Source organism: Puma concolor, chromosome D1, assembly GCF_028749965.1.
Source record: "Puma concolor isolate L17-30 chromosome D1, mPumCon1.1.hap2, whole genome shotgun sequence".
NCBI classification, from domain to species: domain Eukaryota; kingdom Metazoa; phylum Chordata; class Mammalia; order Carnivora; family Felidae; genus Puma; species Puma concolor.
Window position 1 is genome coordinate 3,021,724 of NC_141676.1, and position 24,694 is coordinate 3,046,417.

At 53.6% G+C, this 24,694-nt stretch overlaps 1 protein-coding gene across 8 annotated transcripts in view; it reads right to left on the reverse strand.

Moving 5' to 3' along the window:
- The window catches only part of PPFIA1 (PPFI scaffold protein A1), an 89,440-nt gene that overhangs the window by 47,848 nt on the left and 16,898 nt on the right, over positions 1-24,694 (reverse strand). For 7 of the 8 annotated variants that reach the window (XR_015240643.1, XM_086676627.1, XM_086676625.1 and 4 more), the window contains exons 3-5: positions 1,232-1,333; positions 784-948; positions 321-395 (exon numbers count right to left, since the gene is read on the reverse strand). Coding sequence is in view for 7 of the 8 variants with exons in the window: in XM_086676627.1 (XP_086532753.1) it covers positions 321-395; positions 784-948; positions 1,232-1,333 (342 nt within the window). In the remaining variant the exon portion in view is untranslated. Of the gene's footprint in view, positions 1-320; positions 396-783; positions 949-1,231; positions 1,334-8,526; positions 9,443-24,694 lie in introns of those variants that run through there. The other variant, XM_086676628.1, reaches the window with a different exon arrangement.

Below are 24,694 nucleotides of genomic sequence, written 5' to 3' on the forward strand. Positions count from 1 at the left end.
GACGTAAGTAAAGATAGAGAATCTCCTCTCGGAAAGACACAACTGTAAATTGTGAGCACAGTTCGGGGGAAACGGGCGGTGATGTCCTGCAGCCAGAATGAAACAAGCGACTAAATCGGAACGTATTCTCGGCTGCACGATGGCAGGTAAGAGACCGCGCAGCTGGGCGCAGAGAGTGAGGTGTGCCGGCCCTCGCTCGCCAGTCAGAAAGTAAGCGACAGGTGACGGTCCCCACCGCGAGTCTTACACGTTTTTTTTAAGACCAGGGATAAAAAGGAAACCCCCTCAAATCAACTCCCGTGGAGACGCCTGGAGCTTACCTCTTTGTGTGTGGCCCCTAATTCTTCTTCTAACAAACTACACCTTTCAAGTGCTACTCGTAACCGCTCTCTCACCTGGAAACAAAGGGACTGAGTTTGTACGTGTAGGTGTCTCATTTCTCCTTACTGTACAGTTACCCGAAGGTCCCCTTAACCTCAAATCACTTGACAGAGTGCTGGTAAGGTCTTTCGCGGATGCCAACGTTCACACACTTGCTCGTTAACAGCTTTCAATTTCACATTGGAGCGAAATCTTCCCCGAAATAAATTACATTACGCGATTCGTAACAGCAAATCGAGACGCACAACATTTCCGCCAACCGCTACTTTTTAACCACACAGACCTGTCTTCTTACAAGAATTCGAGAAGCTTAAAAGGAAACTCCAGTCCCACAAACACGCGACGTGTGCCTCACGGCACACAGCAGGTGCGCGAATCGAGAGCCGCCGTGGCCGGAGGCACCTTTTCATCCAGAGCTTTGTGGTGCTCGAACAAGGACTTCAGGGCCTTCAGCACCTCCACCTCGCTGGACACGCCGGCCGGGGACTGCGCCTGCCGCTTCACCACCGTCATCCGGAGAGACCTCTCGTGCCTGGACACGAGGCACTCCAAGTGCTCCAGCAGCAGCTGGTGGGAGAGGCCAAGGGAAAACTGTGTTTAAACAGCACTTTCAGTTTTGGGCCCCAATGAAACCAAATGCGAAACCGAGTCTGAATCCCTTCAATTCGGTCCCCGGCTGGGGAGCCGCCCCCGCCCCCGCACGTGTTAAAATAGCCTTAATTCTCCTCCCGGATCAAACAAGGTGTGAGAATGCTGAACTCATGGCTCCCGGCCAGCTCCACGGGGACATGTGGACAAGGGGAGTGGATGGGGTCCTGCGTGGAAAGACACTGGCGGTGTGCCTACTGACCCTGGTGTTGTTCCTCTCTGCCTTCAGTTCCGCGATCTCCTCCTCTCTCTCCAGGAGCTGCTCCCTGCAGACGTTGAGCTCCTTAGTAAGCGCCGCAAACTCCTGGGGGCAGGGAAGGAGACAGGGGGTCTTTAGCCAGAGCGCACCAGGCCTCCGCGGCCCACCCTAGTCCACTCACCCTAGCCCACTCACCCACCACCCTCAAGTAGCATCACACACACCAGTCCCCTCCTCACCACCCACAGGAGTCCCGGGGATTTTCGGAGGGACCGACACTCAAGGAGACAGAGACATTTTCAGGTGCCTGGCAGGTCTATGACTCAGGAACTCTGCTGACTCGGGAACAACAGGCTGAGAAGGCTGCTGCCCATCCCCAGCCTCCGGCCTCGTCTGGGAAGCAGGCTTGCGGAGCGGCAGCGGGGAAAGGCTGACGGTCCCCAAAAGCTGCTGTCGTAGCCTGACAACTGGCTCAATCGAAGTCAACCATACGAAATGGACTTTTCAAAAATGCTGGTAGGCCTCTTGACGAAAGGGAGAGTTTAAGACTGATTTCCTTAGTCAAGCAGGAAACTTTCTGGATGAAGTGTCGCTGAGGAGAGTGATGCCAGGGCCCGCCACCCCGCGTGGGGTTTCTCTCCCAGCAATACCGAGCACCCACCCGGGACACGGCGTAGAGGTGGGCTCAAAGGAGGTGGACACACACTCTCCGGTCGGTCGAGCGCAGAGCCCGGTGCAGGTCTCAGTCTGTGAACCATGACATCGTGACCTGAGCCCAAACCAAGAGTCGGACGCTTAACCCCCTGAGCCACCCAGGCGCCCCAGAGGTTTTGTCTCTGAAGGACAAATGAGGAGATAAAGATTCACTTAACAGCCTGACATGCAAATTCAGAAAGTGGTTGATTTCGGCAATTCTAGAAAATCAATGTACAAACAGGTGACATACTTCAAGTTCCTTCATAAATTAACCCTTTCCAAATCAACGGGAACTTGACCACAGAACTGACCACATTCCTTGCAATCTGACTGGACAAGGTAAACCCCCAGAAGCCTATCTGATCCTTGACGTAGAGCTGTGCAGGCCCATTTCCATGTGGGGATGTCTTTCCCAATAAATACATTGGAAACTTTTCTGGAGATGTGTGACATTTGGAAAGACTGGCAGATGAGCTGAGCAGCCTAGAGATATCAAAAATATTAAGCAAAAGGTAGGCCACGAATGCATGAAATCTAGGCAGATACTAGGCTACTGTACCGTTTACTACCCGAAAACATACACAAACCTACTCTAACAAGGCAAAGCTTATCAAAATTTGCGCACGTAAACAGACCGTACCTACATGGTGCCATTTGCAGTCAAGAGAAAGGCAAACAAATGCGGAGACGCAGGATTAAGTCCTAACCGCCTAACACGAGCTGTAGCAGACGCTGTCCTCGGGGGGAATTGTGCACCACCTCCTGTTGCCACTGAGGTCACCTCAAGGGCTGCACGAACCTGCTGATCTCCGGTAAATCACGCACCACAGGAAAAGCGATTTCTCAGGGTTCCTCGTAATTTTCACCGTGTTAAGGGCAATACCATGAACCCTGAATTACACCCTGGGACCCGTCTGAAGTGTCCCCAGGGATGCTGGACGTGCTCCCGCGATGCGATGCAGAGAAGAGGCATGGCATGACAAGAAAAGGCTGAATGGCCTGACCTGTACTGAGGCCCACAGCGGCAGCGGCCAGCCGGCCAGCGTGAGGACCATGGGGACACAAAGAAAAGGAGATTCTCGAAGCTCTTGCTGCAGCCACCCCAGCACATGCAAAACCCTGGTGCTTTTTGTGAGACATCTTTTCGTCTCGTGTTGAAGATGTGGCATCTCTGTGGACGTAGGACTGCTGTGAGACGGGCACACCTGCGGACTCGACTCAAACTGCAAGACAAGTGAAGTCCTGACATCACAACTTAAGGCAGAAGGAAGGGAAGGATCGAAAACTGGAACATTTCAATGCAGGCACAGGACAGCTTGGTGATTTGAGAAAGGGGTTTGGCTTTAAAAATGGTCGAGACGATGGGGCGCCTGGGTGGCGCAGTCGGTTAAGCGTCCGACTTCAGCCAGGTCACGATCTCGCGGTCCGTGAGTTCGAGCCCCGCGTCAGGCTCTGGGCTGATGGCTCGGAGCCTGGAGCCTGTTTCCGATTCTGTGTCTCCCTCTCTCTCTGCCCCTCCCCCGTTCATGCTCTGTCTCTCTCTGTCCCAAAAATAAATAAAAAACAAAAAAAACAAAAAAAAAAAAAACGTTGAAAAAAAAAAATGGTCGAGACAATAGGAGAAGCAGCTTCCACCACGAAGAGGAAGGACACGGTTTCCCAGACGCCCCAGAGAAGATGGCGGAGAAAAGCAGGAACTACCGTCCTCCGCGTGTCAACCCCTCCAACATAAAACGTGAAGAACACAAGAAAATCGCTTGAGGAGACCCTGGCCGCCTGCACAGCTTTTTCATGCAGAAGGAGGTGCCCTGTCGGGGGGGGGAAATGCCACAAACGACATTTATTCACGAGAAAGACAAGTGAGCACCAAGATGTTGGGTAGGAAGGGGTGAAGCAGCTACCGTCTGAGCGGACACAGGCGGGGGTGTGATCAGGGCGGCTGGCCCTGTGTAGGAAGCTCACCCCGGGGCCCTGAAGGCAACAAGTCCCAGTGGCCAGTGGTCTGGCTGCACAACCAGAGCCCTTTCCCTGGACCAGTTCCATCCCGGCTCTGTCCCTCAACTCAGGAAGTACGCTGAAAGCAAGGGACTGTCCTCTCAAGTTCTTCTGACACTGGACAATGTCCTGGCCACCCAGAACCCCACGGGTCACCACCAAACGTGTCTTGGCGGCTCACTCGCTCTGGAGCGCAGCGGGTCCAAGTCAGCCTGTGGACCAGGGGCCACGAGGACCTGTGAGGCTCATGACACAGGCACTTTACAGGAAGGACAGTCAATGCTACCGAAGAGAACCGCCACGGGGGAACATTTTGAAAGCCGGGAAGATGCCACGGGACGTTGCAAACAACTCCGTGAAACCGTCAAGCCCAACACAACGAAGAAATCCCTGCTGGAGAGGACCGTCCAAATGACGCGCATGATTTCACAGGACGTGCGACACAGCCAATCGGGGAAATCGTGAGTGGGACTGTGGAGACGGCAGAAAGGGCTGGAGGATGAACGGATTCAAGACGCGGATCCCGAAGAGGGCCAGGAGCTCAGGGAAAAGCCCAGGGGAGGTCGCAGGAGACGGCGGCGCAGAGAGGAGAGCTGGTGAAGCAGCCGGAGGGCGAGGAAGGCGGCGCGCCCCGGCAGAGGCTCGGCTCCTTTCACCACACGGACCTTGCCGAGGCCTGGCTGCGGGGACCACCACCAACGTCTGCGGAGACGCTGACAGGGAAACAGGAAGGCACGGAGGGAGACAGAAACGCACTTCCGGAAAGCTGCATCGAGGGTGCCCGCCTCCCCCCGCTCCCGCCCCCCGGGCCCCGAGACCCAAGACGCCCCCACCCAGGGGGTCCCCCCCACCCCAAGCAGGTCCGCACACGACGACCTCCGGGATGACCCGCCCCCGCTTCCCGGACAGCAAATCCTCACCACGGCGCCCAGCGAATCACCTCGCCTGCCAGGCGCGTGTCTGTGCGTGAAAATCGAGTGAGCGCACGGCGAGGCCACGCGAGACGCGTGCGTGTCGCCACCACCGAGGCGTCCATCGGGAAGAACGTCGCGTGCGAGACTTGTGTGCGGTTGGACAGCCCTGTCCTCGCACGCACGGGCATAAGGGGGGTGAGATCTGACCTAAAATGAGTAACGTGTCGTCTCATAGCTTGGCTTTCAAAGAACGACATTACCTTGCAGCGTGCCTCTCTCGGTCCCTGCAGAAGATGCCTCCCGGCCTACTATCTCTGGCGGTTTTGTTAAGGTAACAATGTGTCCAGCGCTGTACTGTGAATCCGGCTGTAAAAGCATCGGCTGGGCCGAGACGAAGCAACGAAGCAACCAACCTACGGATTACACCAGGCCCAGGCCGTCATGAAGCATTCACCCTGATACATCTGGTTGTGAGTGCATGAATTGTTACGCCTGCAAATAAACGTGAACCTTTCGCACTCTTCTCATTTCTGACGCCTAGCGCTAGCAACACACGTAACCACAGCTCTTTCTGTCACGGAAGACACAGCACCGACGCGGGTTCTGACAGACGATTCATCCTGTAATCCGATAATAAGCTTAGGTATCAAGACAGCACGGCACTGTGAATCTGCTTTCCCTGTCACTTAAATTTTTTTTTCTAGCTTCCTTTAAGAATACAGTATAATGAACTACTGGGACCACATCAAAGTAAAAAGAAAGTAAAAAGCTTCTGCACAGCAAAGGAAACAATCGGCAAAAGTAAAAGGCAACCGACAGAATGGGAGAAGATGTTTGCAAACGACAGATCAGATAAAGGGTTAGTATCCAAAATCTATAAAGAACTTATCAAACTCAACACCCAAAAAATAATCCAGAGAAGAAACGGGCAAAAGACATGAATAGACACTTCTCCAAAGAAGACCTCCAGATGGCCGACCGACACATGAAAAAATGCTCCACATCACTCATCATCAGGAAAATACACATCAAAACCACACTGAGACACCACCTCACACCAGTCAGAATGGCTCACATTAGCAACTCGGGCAACAACAGATGTTGGCGAGGATGCGGAGAGAGAGGGTCTCTTTTGCACTGCTGGTGGGAATGCAAGCTGGTGCAGCCACGCTGGAAAACAGTGTGGAGGTTCCTCAAAAAAACTAAAAATAGAACTACCCTAGGACCCAGCAAATGCACTAGTAGGCATTTATCCAAGGGATACAGGTGTGCTGTTTCGAAGGGACACGCACCCCCATGTTTACAGCAGCGCTATTGACAATAGCCATGGTATGGAAAGGGCCCAAATGGCCATCGACGGATGAGTGGATAAAGAAGATGTGGGATATACACACAGTGGAGTATTACTCAGCAATCAAAAAGAATGAAATCTTGCGGTTTGCAACTACGTGGATGGAACCGGAGGGTATTATGCTAAGTGAAATTAGTCAGTCAGAGAAAAATAAATATCATATGACTTCACTCATATGAGGAATTTAAGAGAAAAAACAGACGAACATAAGGGAAGGGAAGCAAAAATCATAAAAAAAAAGGGAGGGGACAAAACAAAAGAGACTCTTAAATACAGAGAACAAACGGTTACTGGAGGGGTTGTGGGAGGGGAGATGGGCTAAATGGGGGAGGGGCATTAAGGAATCTACACCTGAAATTTTCAGTATATGCTAAGTCATTTGGATATAAACTTTAAAAAATAAAAAATAAAAAAATAATAAGAATACAGTATATAATACATACAACATACAATACGAGTAGCGATGGACTATTTGTGTTACTAGTAAGGTTTCTGGACAACAGGAGGGTATTAGTAGTTAAGTTTTGGAGGGAATCAAAAGTTATACATGGATTTTCGACTGTGGGCAGGACGGCACCCCGAACCCCAAGTTGTTCAAGGAACAGCTGTACTCATCCATGAGGAATAACAAAGCAAGCAGCACTGTTGTAATCAACAACAGAAAAGAGTAAAATAGAAAAAGGTTTTCTTTTTTAATTTTTTAATATTTTTATTTATTTTTGAGAGACAGAGTGCGAGTGGGGGAGGGGCAGAGAGGGGGGAAGACACAGAATCCGAAGCCGGCTCCAGGCTCCGAGCCGTCAGCACAGAGCCCGACGCGGGCTTGAACCCACGAAGCGTGAGATCATGACCTGAGAAAGTCAGATGCCTAACTGACTCAGTCACCCAGGCGCCCCAGAGATATTTTTTCTTGACTGTGGTTATTTCAGGGGGAGCACACCGAAGGGGATGGGGAGGCAGGTAATTTACAGAAACTGTGAGTGTTTTCATGGGTGTATAATAAGCTAATGGTCATTTCACCTAATTTACCTTGTAAACCAGAGTGTCGTCTTCTAGAGTCCACAGCTATGGGTGATCAGCTTTCACCTTCCCAGCATGAGAAGGCCCTACAGACCCGCTCCCCCAGGAAACCTGGGGAGAATTATGCCTAACAACAACGATTCAGCCTCCAAAGCCATCCAAAGCACACAACAAATGAAGAAACACCAATTTTTTTTTTAAGTCTATCATGATTCACTAAGGAAGGGGAGTCTGTAATATCTGAGCCCAAACTGACCCCCCCCCCCCACCTCCCACTTCCTCCCAGCTCAGGGAGGTGGACATTCCACTGCAGAGGCTACAGCCAAGAGCATGGGAATCCCGCGCCCCCCCAGCTACCCGTCTGCTACAGAGGCCACATCCTGGGCACGAGTGGCGGGAAGGCCGGGGCGCCCTGGTTCTGCCCAACCCCGCTCAGGTAAAGGAGGCCGGAACCCTGGCTGGAAGGGGCAGGCTGAGGCGGCCGGGCCGCGGCCATCTTTGCCCTCGCTCTCTGCCGAGACGGTGATGGACCCCAGGCTGCTGCCCACCCTCCACCAAGTAAGTGCTCAGCCCCTAGAGCAGGGGTGTCCCCGGACAAGCTTGCCACTGTCCCCAGCCCTGGTTCAGAGGTGTTGCCGAGGGAGAGGAAGGGCAGGAAAAGAGAGGACTCCTAACCTCCTTCCAAAGGAAGGGATGTCACGGGCAAAGTTTAAAGCCAGAGGAGGCCGTACTGAAAGGCAACTGGGCAGAGACTCAGCCCAGACTGCAGGGTGGCCCTTGTGCAGGAGAGAAGAGATTAAGGCAACCAGAGGAACCCTCCCAGGGCCAGGACAGTATCAAACACTGACTCAGGTACAATTCCCAGGAAGGAAGCAGAATCTGCCCGGTTTAGTTTCCAGAGGCATTTCTAGCCCAGAGCATTATTGACAACAACAGAGCAGATGGCTGGCGGTGAGCGCAACTCACAGCTGAGGGTGGTCAGGGAACCAGCGGGAGAGCACCCGACAGGTGCCACGGGCACCCACCTCACTGCAATCGTCTGGCTCTTCAACAAACTGCTTACGATGTTCAAGTCATTTCCTAGATATTTCAGGGCAATTCACCCCACACACACGCGCGCGCGCGCGCACACACACACACACACACACACACACACACACACAGACACACACACACACACACAGTGCTCTTTGGACACAAGGTTGCTCCTGCTAAGGAATACAGACAACCCTTTACTTTACTTCAGTATTTCAAGGCATACCTGCAAACACAAAAAAATTACAGTGAAACGAAATGAGAACAATCCAAACGTGTCTTCAAACCTGACAAAGTCTGTTGGGTGCTGAGCTGTCTTCAGAGGCCCAGAAGGCAGCACTGAGAAACGGGCCCCGCGGTCAGGAAGCCAGGATCTCCCAGCAAGGTCTCGCAGAGATTCCGTCCACGGGAACCCGAGGGAATCAGACCAAACCCCTCGCTTTCCATCTGCTCTGGTAAATAACTTTAGCTGACCGCCAGGTCATCCAATGCCTAATGTTGAGAGATTTGCATCTAATCTTCAAGACCTCGTATCAGAAAATACTGTTCCTGCTGTAGGTGAAGGAGAACCAGACTCAACGCGGCGTCAGCGAGATGCGTGGTCACTCACCCGGCAGGCAAGTGCAAGGGCAGCTGGCTGCAGGCCCGCCTGGTTCAGGGCCTCGGGTTTTTAGCTCATATTTTGTCCCCTTGTGCAGCAATCTGGGTCAATTCACGAATTCTGTCTCTAATTATGTCCGGTCCAAGTTCATCATTCCAGCCAACACCGTCTTCATTCACTACACTTCAGACTGTTTTCTGTCCTGCCCTCCTTCTCTGGTATCATTTCTGTTTGCTTTAGAATTTCTTGTTTCCTCAGGGATGTTATCTTTTTAACCATCTCAAACACACTTACTTTGACAGTTTTACCAGACTACCCGTGCGTTCTGGAAGAAGCAAATGCATCGTTCTGTAAGGGGCCGACTCTGGAGGCTGTGGGATCTGGCTTCCAGCTCAACCCGCGTAGGTTATACCGCTGGCACTTCCCTCCCTGCCTAGAGTCCAGCCACTGCCCCTCCGGGCCTCCCAAGGCCTCAGGCCAGAACTAGGCTTCCACGGTGACAGAGAGTTCCCGCTGCCTGGCTCCTTACAGACGGTGTAGACCCTGTGAGAGAGTCACCGGACGTTGTGGCACAGCCCAGGCCCTGCTTCCTATCCTCCCAAGGCCCACAACTTCCCACAAGGCCCCAGTGTACTGGGGACAGTGACCTTAATGTGGGGAAGCCTCATCTAAAACCAGCTCCAAAAAGCGAATCTGATTTGAGTTCTAATTCCACCGGACACCTTGGTCCCTGTGACCCCGGGCGACAGGAGCCAAGCTTCCTACTGGCCCTGCATGCTCGGGTGCTTGGAGCACAGCAGGCGGGGGAATCTGGCCAACTCCAGCTTACCGCACTGGGTTTCTATTCTGTTTCTGTACTGAGGGGTATTTTTCTCTTCTGGGGGTGTGGCTGTATTGTTTCGTTTGCCTGTTTCTCTACTTACATTTCACTCTCCCACTGCCGTTGGGAGTGAGGTCTGTCGAAGCACGTTTATGCTGCCATCCCGACTGGAAGTCACGATTCGTTGGAGCGACGGCTGCACGGCAGACAGGCGGGCCCGGCCCCTCCGCAGGGCGCGGAGCACACAGACAGACCAACAAGAGGCCCAGCGCGGTCCGCGCCCCGAGTGAGAAAGGCCCGGGCTACGGGGGAGGGGGGGGTCAGCACGGACATCGCGTGTGGTGGGAGGCAGGCGCGCTGACCCGGAGGCCCACCGACGGAGAGGGCACGGCGGGTGAACCGTGAGCCGTGTGGCAGGAGAGCCTCGTCATGAGAGCAAAGCGGCGTCTGGGAGTGGGGAGGGCGTCAGGGGCTCGGGCAGCATGTGGGAAGCGGTAAGGGAGGCTGGGCGGGCAGAGGCCAGACTGCAGGCCCACGCGCACCCCAGTACGGAGCCCGGATCTCATCCCGAAGGCTCCGGGAGTCGTCCATCTACAGACTCTGAGGGCCCTCCCGAGGGAGCAGGCCAACCGTTCAAAGTCCCAGGCAGTGCTCAGACACAAAGGGTTCGCTGAGTCAACAAAAGCCCCCGGGAGCAGTGCAAAAGCGGGGCTGGGGGAAGAGACCAGTGGCACAGCAGCTCCCAGGCCACGGCAACCCCCCCGGAAAGAGGAGTGTCTGAATCAAGACCAGGGTTAGAGAGCTGCCGCAGCCCGAGAGAGAATTCTAAGACGGAACACAGCATCCCACGTGCCTCCACTTGCTGTGCCCTTCATCAGTCTTAAAGGGTCCCCTGGAAGGAGGGGGAGGCCAGAAGTGAGGAGGCAGGTCGGGCGCCGCGGTAACACGCAGGCCCAGGGCACGGGAGAGGCAGGCGGGTTCCCAACAGGCTTTACGGTAGTGCCTGCTGACAGACGGGCGAGAGAGAAAGGCCCAGGACGACTCCAGCAAGTGAAGGACAGAGTCCCCATTTCCTGAGCGGGGCGGGGCTCAGGAAGGGAGATCTAACAGCCCGCGTGGGCGTGCTCCATTTGGGACGTTACACGACAGTCAGCGGGCAGCACGGAGCAGAGTTGAGGCCCCCAGCTGGAGTTCGGTGTCGGTGCAGGTAGGAGAGCACCCTCGTTCCAGGCCAATCACGAGGCACTGAGTGTGGATAAGAAGAGAGGTGAGGTCCCAGCCATGTGCCCATCTAACACCGGACGGTGGGATGGACTGGGAGTGGTCGGCAGGCAGGAGGGAACCGGGGAGGGGCCGTCTCAGGAGTCAACGGCTCTCCGCATGTGTGACCCTGGCAGAGGGGTCGGCTGACTGATTGCCTAGAGGAGGTCAGTGGGGGGCCTCCAGCACAGCAGTCCTGGAGCAGGGGGGGGCAGGCCTGCCTGCACAGAGGGAACCAGGGACAGGAGGAGAGGCAACAAAGCCATGAGCCGGGGTGGGGGTGGGGAGGTGGGGACAGAACTAGGGTGGTGGCTACGCAAGTCACAGGCTCAAGAAAGGCCTTGGGGGGTGACCCAGATGCCTGCTGGTGGGGAGAGGGGGCTGACAGAGCGGCCACTCTGCGCAACTGAGAGCAGATCACGGGGGTGGTGCAGTAGCAGACGGCCTTCCCTGGGAGCACGCAGCCCCCTGCGCTGGAACGGCAGCTGAACACGGGGGCGCGGACACGGACGGCCTGGCAGCTGTGTGGTGGGATTTATGGAAGTCCTCTTCTGCCGTCTCCCAGTGTCACTGCAAGTGACATGCAGACAGACTTGCATAAGGCGTGAGGACGGGCAAGGAGCACTGGGGAGAAGGAGGGTTGCCTGGAGGAGAGGGCCCCCGAGGCCACCGGTCACGAAGGTGGATGCGGGAACACACTTGACCGGCGCGGCCTCCTGCCAGGTAAGGACGGTGAAGTGAAGGCAGGGACGGGGCTGAGCGGCAGGCCAGGCTGTGGTGAAAACAGACCACAGGACTGCAGGCAGGTGAGGAAGAAAGCAGAGACGTGGGGGGGACAAAGGACCAGAACACCAACACCCTGGCAGGGTCACAGGACCATAGGTCCAGGAGGGCTGGATATCAGCGTTTTATTTTTAAACGTCTCACCATCTATTCCCAACAAAGCTCACTGGCTTTCAACGAAATACCTGGTCAAAACACCACAAGCAGACTCCAGAAGCTTGCGGGGCGTGAGAACAGGGCTCCAAATTCCCAACATGCTCCAGCTAGGAGGCGCTGGTCACCGCACAGCCTCCCGATCACTCCTGCGCCCCCAGCTAGGAGGAGACGGACACCCCACAGCCTCCCTGATCTTGGCGACAGGCCCCTGGGAACGGATGGGACCCGGCCTAGCCCCACCTGCACTCAGCTATGAGCCCCCTTGCCTCCACACCCCCACTGGCGCACTCTTCCTGTAACACTCCTTCATCACCAAAGTCCAAAGTCTCATTACGTTTTTCATAAAGTCCCAAACTGTCTTGGTTCATCTATTAAGAGACTATATTTACTTCCCATCGTTTTGGTTAAACGAGTTTCTTACAACAAATTCAACAGCCAAATCATTCCACGATACACCACTTCGGCCACAGCAGAAAACAAATTTATGAAAACTTGACAACTACTTTTACTCCTTAAAGAAAAACCTTTCTTTTCAGACAAAAGAATTCAAGTGAAAAGAATCGAAGCAAATTTAAACTTAGGAGTTTAGATAAACATTCGACAGGAAATTCCAGAGTTTAAGATTCCAAAAACACACGTTCATATGTGCACTGTTTGTATTATTATCGCAGAGAAAAACTGGTGTAGCTCAAACAGCCCCAAATACGAGCAGTAAATGACCTACGCAGTGACCACCAAGAAATCCACGGGTCAGCAGCCACACTTTCTCCTCTTCAGAAAGAATGTTTGTTTAAAAAACACTGCACACCAAGCATCCTACTAGCACTGACATTCTATTTACCGTAACCGAAGTTTGAAGTATTTTTTGCAACTGAGTAGATGTAATAGGCACTGGAATATTCCCATTTTAAATAGAAATCTGAGCAAAGCAGATGTGTGTTTCTTTGGACATTCCCAGAACCGAGAACAAGAAAAGCAACACTAAACCATCAGCATCAGTTCAAGAACTTGGTTTCGCACGGTGCTTGTGCACGTTGGTGTTTATCATTTTAGGACAAGAGGCCCAGATCTGGGTAACGGGTTCAGATCGTACGAACCAGACACTGTTCATAAAAATCCACAATCAGGCCACTTTTAAACGAAGTCCCATGGCTCGGATGCGACACTCAACTCCCAAAGTGACGAACACAGTTGTCCCCGCGGCTCCAGGAGGACGACTCTGGGTGGAAAGCACGGGTGACGCCTCGCGCCCACCCCCAGCTCGGAGCCCTCCCTTGTCCTGCGCCCTCCCCCTGGTCGCCCGAGTGACATCACCACAGCCTGTGGTTTTGACCGTGTCCATCACTGGCCCCATTTTCTTTCTTAATGACTTTTCGCCGTTCTGCTAACCTGCTGACACAGAGCAAAGCCTCACAGAAGGCACAGAACCCGTGTGTTCTCAGTGCAGAGACACAGAGCACAACAGAAACAGGCTGTAATTTTCAGCAAACGGAAAGGACCACCTGAAAACCTGACATGCTGAACTGGCTTGGATTATTTTCTGTCCATAGAAGCTATCTGCCTCCACTTGAGGTTTAAAAGCATGTCAAATCTGGACTAAAAAGAAAACAGGAAGTTTATACGCTGAAACTAATCAGCAAATCTTAGGCTCTAAACCCCCACCATCTTGATGAAAAGTAGGCTCAGCTATCCATCTATGGGTATGAGAAGTTTCTGGATAACCATCTATGTGGTAACCTACTGACGGGAGAGAAGACAGACCAGGGGACACTGAGGAAGCAAACAGCAAACTTTCGCCTCCGTAGCACATGACCCGTGGACGCACTGGACATTTAGAGCCATGTAAATGCAACAGCACTCGACTTTCAATCCCCAATCACTATTTGCAAGCATCAGAGTAAAATTCATGAGCAGTTAAAAAATCCCAATACGTACAATGTATTTTTCCTTGTCGGTTTAAGCAACAGATACTGAAAAAATGTATGCTCGTTCTTAGTACTTAGAAATGAAATAATCAAGATCGTGTAACCTGAGTCCAAAAAGGCCTGGTGCAGAACAGGATTTCAACGGGACCTCAATTTGGTTAAACGCAAACATACACGCGTATTTTTCATATGTACATAAGATAAGATATAGATGGACAGCCACCAAACTGCTAATGAAGGTCCCCCACTGTGAGTGGGAAAGGGGGCTGGAAAACAAGACTTTCAGTCTATATTCTTCTTTAATTTCAATTTTAAGTATGTACTTGCTTTGGATTAAAAAAAAAAAAAAAAAAAAGACCAATCTCCCTTCTCTTTTCTTCTTTCTAAACAGAACGGGACACGAGCAGAATGTGCAGGGCCCACGTGGACACACAGTTCCCCCGAAGTCCCCGATTCCTTTTCTTGCTCTCTCACCAGCCCCCACACTTTGGCTTCGGCCCCCACCACTGCACTCGCTGCAAGAGCTCTGGCGGGCACCCCAGTGATGCCCTCGGCATGGCCGACCCAGGGCCGCCTTGCATACTCCCCACGCCTGCCCGATCGGGAGCCTCCTCCCTCCTCCCTCCTCCGCCCTCCTGCCTCACCCCATCTCCATGCTTTCTGCTCACCCCGTACCCGCTGGTGCTCCCGTGGCTGGCATCCTCGGTCCCCAGCCCACCCTGCACACCATGCCTGCCCGACCACGGTCCAAGGCTGTCCCCTCCCACTCGGGGCGACTGTCCACCTGCCCACGATGCGTCTCCAGTCCAGGTTTTCTAGGAGACTCAAGCCATCTTCTCCAAACCGGGCTCATCGGCGTCCTCCACACTCCAGGGTCCACCCGAATCTCCGCCCCGGTGCGGTACGGGACTGTATCCACCCAGCGTCCGAGCCAGACAGCTGGACGTCACATCGCCGCCGCCTCCTCCCTCCACGCGAACTGACCGCTGGGGACTGCTGACTCTACCTCACGCCAGTGTCTCCTGGAACGTCTCTGCTGCCTCCCCCGCTGCCCCGGCTCCCACGGCTCCCTGGTCTGGAGGGGTGGTTCCGGGAGTCAGCTCTGCAAGACCCCTCTCCCGCCCCCACCGCGCTCTCCGGCCACCCCGCTCACCGCCTCGAGCCTCACGCGCAACGCGTGGTCCCAACCGACCCACAGGTCCCTGAACAACACGGCGCCGCTCCTTCGCGCACGGCTGCCCTCTCCGCCTCAGACCCTCAGACCCGTGGTCAGCCAGCGCTCCCGACCGGCTCCTCCTGCCGCCAGAGGCCGTTTCCAAGCCGGGCAAAGCACACATCCGCCCCGGAGGTTTCTAGGCGGCTTCTCGGCCTCCCCTCTGGAACCAACATCTGGGGGGAGTGGAGCGCGGGGGAGACCGGAACATGTATTTTGGTTCTTTTCGCACCGTACGGCCCCCTCCAGTGCTCACAGCCCATCAGCCAGGAAGCTGGGCATTGGTTCGGGCTGCACACGACTCTGGCACACGTAAGCTCTGGGCCCCACAGACGAGTGTCCGCCATCAGGGCGCCACCAGGCACCGGAGCGTGTATTCTGAAAAGCTTCCTCGGGTAATTCGCCATCCTTCCGTGTGGGGCAACAAGTCAAGTTCTCCATCTCGGTCAAGCATCTACAAACGTGGGCAGCAGCACCGGCGTCCTGCCTCAGACCACAGGTGACCCAACCGAACGAGGACACCGTCGACGCATCCGCCACCTGTCCGGCAGCCCCCTCCCCAGGCAACCCCCACTCCCACCGGAAGCCAGCAGAAGCAGGGGTGCCGACGGGGTTTGGGGTTCGGATTCAACCTGCCGTATTGCTAAAATGAAGGCACTCAGACACCTTCACACGTTAAGTCGGTTCCTAACGGCACCCCGCGCACCAGAGGTAAGAGCACACCCCGCTCGGGCGACGCCCCGGGCTCCGCAGCTCCCGTCCACCCGCACCTTTATCTTCCGCACAAACTTCCTCGTGGAACAGCCTACGTTCTCCACCTCTGCCTCCTGCGCGTCATACACCCAAGTTTTTGGAGCCCATCCCCCCTTCTCCTCACGGGTCCCCAACTGCTCTCAAGGATCAACGAGGCTGAGCAGCGCTCGGAACCCACAGATCCCGGGCCCCCGCCTCTCTCCTGTACCGGGTCCCCTGCCTGGGATCCACAGTCACCAGCATCAGGCGCCCAGGCCCAGTCTGGTCTTCCGGAACTAGTCTCTGCTAAAGACTGAGGCACCAATGCCACCGTCATCTTGAACTGGTTCTGTCCAAAAACCGAACGTGATTTTTATTTGGAGGAGAAAAACAAAATAAACACCACCTTAGTGTTTCCTTAAATCTGCGGACGGACCAGGTTGAAAACGCACCATGCCAAATGTTTACAGCAGCTCCATCCAGAATTGCCAAAACCTGGAAGCAACCAAGACACCTCCAGCAGGTGGATGGACGACCAAGCGGGGGCCACCCAGACGACGGAGTATTATCCGGTGCCGAAAAGATGTGAGCTCTCAAGCCACAAAAAGGCATGGAAGAACCGAAAATGAATTCAAGTGGAAGAAGTCAATCTGAGAAGGTCACACACTGCAGGGTCCAACTCGATGACATTCTGGAAAAGGCGGAACCACGGACACGGTAAAGAGATCAGGGGTTGCCAGGGGTTAGAAGGGAAGGAAGGATGAACAGAGCACCAAGTCTTAGGGCAGCGACTACTCTGTAGGACGGTCACTGTCCATTTGTCTACACCCACAGGACGTGCGCCACCAACAGGAACCGCGATGTCAAGCATGGACTCTGGGTGATGACGACGGTCAGTGTCGATTCGCGGACTGTCACAGATGTGCCACCCTGGTGGGATGTGGACGGTGGGGGAGGCTGTGCGTGGCGGGGGCAGCAGGAGGCACGAGGGCAATCTCTGTATCTCCCCCTCAATTTTGCGCTGACCCCAAAACTGCTTTAGAAAGCATAAGATCTATTAAGAAAGTAGTAACTGTGCCAATCTCCTACCTTGGGCTTAGCGATCAGCGTCACTAATCCCAAACCACCTTCACTGAGGGCTGAACCCAAAGATCTCGCCACGGGACGCGGTCGGTTTACCGGCTACGGTGACCCCGACAGGTGGCGTTCGCACACACAGCCCCGGCCTGCCCGCGGTGAGAGCGAATCGTTTCTGACAACCTGCCGAGCTTTGTTCTCTCGGCATCACGTTTTCGAGGTTCGCCGGTGGTGGATGTGTGTCGGGGCCGGCACCCGTGCTCGGGGCCGGATGATACTCCTCCTCCGTGCGGGCAGAGCGCGTTCTGCTGCCCAGTCACCCGCTCACAGACGTCTGAGCGCTTCTGCTTTGTAGCTCTCATGAAGAACACCGCCGTGAACTCTCCCATACGAGTTTTTATGTGCATCTGCGTATTCTCCTCTTGGCACACTGGCGACTGACTTCGGGCTTAGATGTCCGGCTGGCTCAGCCGTCACTCTTTTCTTGTTTGGGAGGCCCGGCCTTTGAGGCAAAAGGTGCTGTCTCCTCACGGGCAGCAGGTACGGGTCTTGCGTCCCGTGCTGTTGTTACCTTTCTGCTAAAGAGCGAACCGAACTGGGTGTGGTGGTTACTCGCGAGGAGGGAAACAAAGGCAAAGAAAACTGTAACCTAATTTATGTTTTCTTACAGCTGGCAGCCACTGACGGACACCTGCTGAACCGTGCAGGGCGTGGTCTTCCTTAAGGAACTCAACGGCAGCCTGAGTGCTTTTATTAAAGGCTAAAAGTAACCTTATCTTAAGAGCAGCTAGCCCCCCAGGGTCCTGAAAGCCTTGCTTGCAAATTTCGTAGAGACTTCTGCTATCCTGGGGTGCCTGACGGCAAAGTAGGTTGAGCATTCAACACCTTGATTTTGGTCCAGATCATGATCTCACAGCCCACAAGTTCGAGCCCTGGATCGGACTCTGCGCTAACAGTGCAGAGCCTGCTTGGGATTCTCTCTCTCTCTCTCTCTCTCTCTCTCTCTCTCTCTCTCCTCTCTTCTCTCAACATAAACACTTAAAAAAGAGAGAGACTTCTGCTCTCCCTAACCCCCACTAATTAAAAAGTACATCATCAGTCACTCCTCACAATCCTAGTGCGGCTCTCTCTGTCCCCGTGCTATAATAAAATCGCCTTTTTGCCCCAAAAAAAGTCTCAAGAATTCTTTGTTAGCTGTTTGCTTGTGGACCCCACTTCGTAATTTCATCAAGTAGCATTTCCATATTTGAACACAAATAATTTCTTACACTTAGTCAAGACAACGGCGAGTATGAATGCACACGTACATCAGCACAAACATATTTCAGAAGTGTATAATATTAATGAAACGTTCACAGGTAAAAACATTACAATTAAATTTTAGAACTGAGCTGGGGGGGGCAGGGGAAAATCCAACTAATGAAATAGAAAAGCAAGCGCAGAAATCCCGCTCAAATAGGAATGAGTGCGTCCTGGAATCTTCTACGTAGGGTTTTTTTTTTGGTTTTTTTTTTTTAATATGACATCATTAGCTTAGAAGAGTTTCGGATCAATTAAAAACACGAGAAAGTAGTAAGATGGAAACAACATGAAGCACACTAACGCCCAGTCCATGTTTACAGGTTTCGAGCTTCGAGGCAGAGTATGCTGTTTTTGGCACTGTTCACACTCACTGGGGTTTAAGATGGCTTTCATTTCAAGGATTTAATTTCACAGATGTATGCATCTGCCGAGAAATTACTGAATCATAAACTGTCTTTAAAGTACGCGACCATGAGTTTGAGCCCCGCATCGGGCTCTGTGCTGACAGCTCAGAGCCTGGAGCCTGTTTCGGATTCTGTGTCTCCCTCCCTCTCTGACCCTCCCCCATTCACGCTCTTTGTCTCAAAAATAAATAAACGTAAAAAAAAAAAAAAATTTTTTTTTTTTAAAAAGTACGCAACCAAAAATGGCCTGTCTGACCTCGACAGTTTAAAGCCAAAATTAGGAACAGTGTAAGATCCATTATTTCCACAGAGGTGTTTTAGTCATGATAAACTTTTTTAAAAACCAGTAACCGCAGCAGCACTGGAAGGGGGCTTAGGCCAGAACTTTTTCTTATACAAACCTTTAAACATTTTCTTTTTTAATGTTTATTTAGTTTTGAGACAGAGAGACAGAGCATGAACGTGGGAGGGTCAGAGAGAGGGGGACACAGAATCCGAAACAGGCTCCAGGCTCTGAGAGGTCCGCACAGAGCCTGATGCGGGGCTCGAACTCACGGACCGCGAGATCGTGAGATCGTGACCTGAGCCGAAGTCGGCTGCTTAACCGACTGAGCCACCCAGGCGCCCCTCTTACACAAACCTTTAAAAAAAAATGTTTTTAACGTTTTATTTTTTGAGAGAAAGAGAAGGAGCGAGAGAGCAAGCATAAGCAGGGGAGGGGCAGAGAGAGAGGTGGGGGACACAGAATCCGAAGCAGGATCCAGGCTCTGGGCTAAAGCCCAGAGCCCCATGCAGGGCTCAAACCCACGAACCGTGAGATGGTGACCTGAGCCAAAGTCACTCAACGAACTGAGCCACCCAGGCACCCCGACACCATTTTTGGACATAGTAAGAAAGTACCACGTGTAAGAGTCTCCCTCCACTCTGCCCCCCTCCCTCCCCCACAAGGCAGGAAACTACAGTTACGGCTTTCCTGTTAATCCAGGGTTTTTTACGCGCATATAAACCAATACATACATTCCTTTCCCCTTGTTTTTCTTCAGTTAACGATGTAACTGAAAAGGTTTCCATGTCAGGTCATAACTCCACCCTCCTTCTGTACAGCTGTTCTGATCGCATATATGAATGAATCCAGAAGTCATCACTTATTCTCTCCCGAGGGACACGGATGTTTACACTTCTCATCTTCCACCTTTACAAACAACATGGCAACAAATAACTCACTCTGAACATGTGCCAACGGTTTCGTCTTAGAATCTGTGAGTCAAAGGACAATTGTTAGTTTTAATAGACACTACTGAATCCCTCCTCGGGGGCCAGCAGTCTGTGAAAACACCTGTTCCCTTGCAGCCCTGCCCTCCCCAAACCATCGAACCTCAGCTTAACAACATGCTCCTTCTTGGGTCCGTCCTCCATTCCCTGTGCCTGTCATACAGGGCCCCCAAAATCTTTTCGGCTAGCCAGAGTCTGGTGAGCGTCTGAGAGGCAGTGTGTCCCCTGCGACACTCCATCCCTCTCCTGACCTCACGATCACGGGGATGATTCTGACATGTCACTTACACAGCAGCTCAGCTACCTGCTCATTTTCGCCACCTGATAATCCGCAACACCAAAGGCGTGTCACACTTAGTTCAGTTCTCTCTGTGACGCCCAAATGAGATTAATCTGTTTTTCCTTCTCCTCACGTTTGGAGGTGGCGGCCACGTCTTCTTAACGGGCGTCTGTTATGCCACAGAACGGCTTCTGATCGCTGTCTCTGAAACTCCAACGTCCCTGAGCAGAAGGGGCAAACACCTACCTTAGGCGTTCTGGAATGCTCGTGCCTGGTATTTACATAAGGAAAGGCTTTACTGTAAACTGATTTTCACTTTGTTTACCTTTATGTATTTACTTTGAGAGACAGAGAGAGGGGGAGAGACAGAGAATCCCAAGGCTCAACCCCACAACTCTGAGATCATGACCTGAGCCGAAACCAAGAGTCAGACACTCAACCAACTAAGCCACCCAGGCACCCCTGTAAACTTTTTTTTTTAATTTTTTTTTTTTTTTCAACGTTTATTTATTTTTGGGACAGAGAGAGACAGAGCATGAACGGGGGAGGGGCATAGAGAGAGGGAGACACAGAATCGGAAACAGGCTCCAGGCTCTGAGCCATCAGCCCAGAGCCTGACGCGGGGCTCGAACTCACGGACCGCGAGATCGTGACCTGGCTGAAGTCGGACGCTGAACTGACTGCGCCACCCAGGCGCCCCTGTAAACTGATTTTTAAAACTTTTTTTATATTATAATTAGGTATTGTATTTATTTTCTGAAATTATGTGTTTAGATAGGGTTTTTGGTACTATTTCATGACAGCAAAGATTGTCATTAAAAATATTATAAAACAAAGTACCGGGTTGCTCTGGAGTGTAACAGACCTGCCAGGTCAAAGGTTATGCGATTCAGCTCTCCGTATTTGCAACGTCACAGATCACAGCGAACCACATAAACGGGAGTTCTACTGGTCTGTCATTTCCATATACATTTGTAATTTACAATAAAGAGAGGCTTTAGTGTCCTGACCAAGCACAGAAACGTAACGTCACAAACAAGCATCACCACCTCCACTGATGGCTAAGCCTGCACGATCACTCTTACGGCCCTGTGCATAGTGAGGGCCCCCTTACTACTTTGTAAGCGTGAAGCATTATTTGCAAAAAAAACAAAAAACAAAAAAACAAAAAAAAACCCATCTATTTTGTTCAAATGTCACAATTTCTCCATTTAGAATCTCTGCCTTTTTCAACTCCCCCATGACAGTAAGGGATAGATTAAAATCTTATCCTATTACATAACAGTGAAAGTAATCACAAACCTATGGTTATTCGGCTCAATATCCAAATTATTAACGTAAACACTGCATATACAGTATGTGTGCCCAATTATAAGGCAACCACGAGTAAGAAGCGATTCCCCCATTTTCCGATCTAGACAACTGCTCAAAGTCTTGGCTACTTTACTGTGTACCTGCTAGGAATGTGCATTATATATACAGGCAGCCCAGACTCAGACTCGGACTCAGCCCTACATGCCGATTACAATTCACAGAGAGAGGAAACTGTTCATTCTAGCAGCCTGCTCAGTTACTACACCTAACACGCTGATTTTCCACCTCCGGTTACATCACATGGATTTAGAACATCTCCAAGAGATCCTTGAACCACGTTTCCCGCTTCTCTGCTGTGAGGACACTAGCGCATCTTCTGGTGAACCACTGTGACACCAACCACCACGTGGGCCCCCCTCTGGCTGCCGAGCACTCTGGTTGCAGACACCGGGCAGACGCCTGCTCCCGTGCTCACCCACCGCCACGTTCCAGAACCACCGGGGGTCCTGCCCGAGGATGCAGGTGGTCTCCCTCCCGGCTACGTACGACAGCACCATCCAAACACGGGCCAAATAAATGCATGGAAGTGACGGGAGGGTACCGGTGTTTCAGGCACCCTGAACCTGAGAAGGGACCCGGTGCTGCCCTGAGGGAAGGGCCGTGCCTCCAGTCACGTGGTGTCAAGCCGGCCCCTGGTACCACTCAGGAACCGCCCTGACGGTTTACAGGTTAGTAGTTCTCCCAGGAAGTCTCAGGGTGTGCACGAGGTCCCCGTGAGTTACGTACAATTCGAACACACTTTGGTGCCGTCAGTTCACACAAGCGCTTCCGTTCTGCAGAGAATGCCACGCTCGACGCCCTCTTACGTGTGACTAGTACCCTGAACTCATTACATGAGGACGTCCCAGATGCGTGAGACGTGCTAGACCCCACCTTCCAGGGCTCTCCCAGGTAGGAGTAGGTGCGATCGCGTGGACGGGACCAGAAATTTCCACCCACCTTCTAGCAGGTGCCTCCGAAGAGCAGGACTCTGAATGCAACAGGGCCACCTAGCCCTGCGTGTGACCACAGGGGCCCTCCTGAGAGGATTCCAGAGGCGATGGCCAGCATTTTCACAGGCACGCAGGTGAGAGACAGCAGGAGCCCAAGGCCAGCACAGAAGGCCCGGGGGCGGCAGAGCAGGCCTCCCGCCACAGCCTCTGGGGACACCACCCGGAAGACGGGCCTCTTGGGATAAAGTAGGGCCAGCACGAGAAACCGTTCCCGGAAGCCTCCCGTGGCTCTGCGAGGCTGCAGGTCCTAAAGCGACCACACGGCCGGTGCTGCCCGATGTCCCCGGGACATCCGCCCACAAGTCCGAGAGCAAGTGTGGCGGCCCTTGGGGCCACGTGGCTCAGGCCGAGAGTGAGAAGACAAGCGAACCTGACGAGGGCTTTGCTTCTCTCCGGTGCAGTTTCCACAAGAATGACACCGCCTACGGGAAAACGACACGGCCACGCTGGTGGAAACGGGCACAATAAAGGGTCTGCTGTCGAAGGAGGAAGCGAAGCGTCTCTGCGGCCTGCAACCCCGACGCCACCTGTCGCTCCGCGGCCGGACTCGGGCCCTCGGCGACCACTTCCCGGTGAGCTCACGCCCCGCCCCCCTACTGCTCCCCCCGTCGCCCGTTCTCCCGCACCCCTTCCACAGACCAGCCTTGGGACACCAGCCGGGCCCGCACGCTGCCCCCCCACCCCGCCCTCCGGAACGCCCGATGGGACGCCACACACGGGACTCGGCCCCTCGACCTCCACGTAAGGGCGCTCCCGGCCCTCCGATCCATCCGTGCGGGAGCGCTGGGGCACACGTGGTTCCCCGGTCTGCTCATGGGGAGAACCCCCCCGCCCCCGACGTGCTCACTGCCCAGGCCCCAGCGGAGCAGCAGCAAAGCGTGGTCGCCCAACAACAGGCACGCGCGGAACTAAGTCCGTGACGTCCCACTGCCGACAGCACCCCCCAGCGCTCCGGGACCCCCTCCGATCTCGGTTCCGGGCGTTCACACCTTGCGAACCTGCGTCCCCTGTGTCAGAAAGCTTCCGTCCCCGACGGTCTTGCTCTCCGACTTAACAAGAAGCAGGGGTGTAGGCACCACACTGTAGCTGGAGGCACGTATTCGGGATCGTGTCCGGGTAAGCTTGGCAGACAGGCACACAGGCTAAGAATGAGCAGCCCCTTTCATCTGGACACACGATTTACGGAACAAAAAAAGATTTCTGAGGTGCCGTGCTGTGTATTAGAAGATTCAAACATCGATCTCAATGACTCTATCTTTGCTTCACGTTCCATATGGTTTTCAAAACTGTTCCCTGTCCTTCACCACGTGGGTTGCTCAGCCCCTCCGCAGGGGTCACATAATTACCTCACTTCACACACCGAACACAGGCCCACACACGTCAGCGGGTCCCGAAAGTCACGGGTTAGTAAGCAGCTTGGGACTCAGAAAGCAACAGGGACGTCACCTTCGGGGGACAAGAGCACGCCAAGTACCCAGATCACGTCCCCGTGCAGGCCGACTGCGTGCAGGGTCCCGGGGGCGCACGAGTGCACACTCGTCACGGGGTGCAGGGGGCTGCGGCCCCGAGTCTGCGTACAGCACGGCCAAATGGATCGTATTCTCTACTGTACGGATGACACAACAGACTGGGGAGTGAAACACTGTCCGTGCATTAGTGCGAAGAGGTTGGAGTGTACATTCTTTCCAACTCCCTCCCTCTGTTCTAACCACCACCTACCTCCATGGGCCTTCCTCACCACTACAGGTGACCACACACCTGTCACAAAGACAACATTTCTGTTTGTGAACCTCTCCCGTACTTTCTCCTCGAAATGCACTACAGATCATCAGGCACCCTCAACTTGAGAATGGACAGTTCAGCCTTCTCAAGGGAGAAGAAATAACACCGGGCCGTGGCATTACAGAAGAGATGAGGGAAGGAAGAACACCAGACCACCCATCTCAATCTTTACTTGGCAAGTGCTTTCTTCCTTTCTTTCCAGGGGGAAGCGGGGCACAGGGCGGACGGACGCGGCAGGCTTCCCGGATGACCCCAGCCGGGGTGTGCACGAGGAAATGCCTACCTGCCGTCTTCAGATGGCTTTACAGACACAACCGTCAGTGTCGTGAGTCGGCCGGCGACATCTGTCATCTGTCTGGCCACCCAGCCTCCGTGCCCCCTTCCCTCCCTCCAGGAAGAGCCCCAGGCCCCCAATCGCTGTCAGGGTCCGCACTGCGCACGGGAGGGAACACGCACCCGGGCAGGACACACAGCTTCACCAG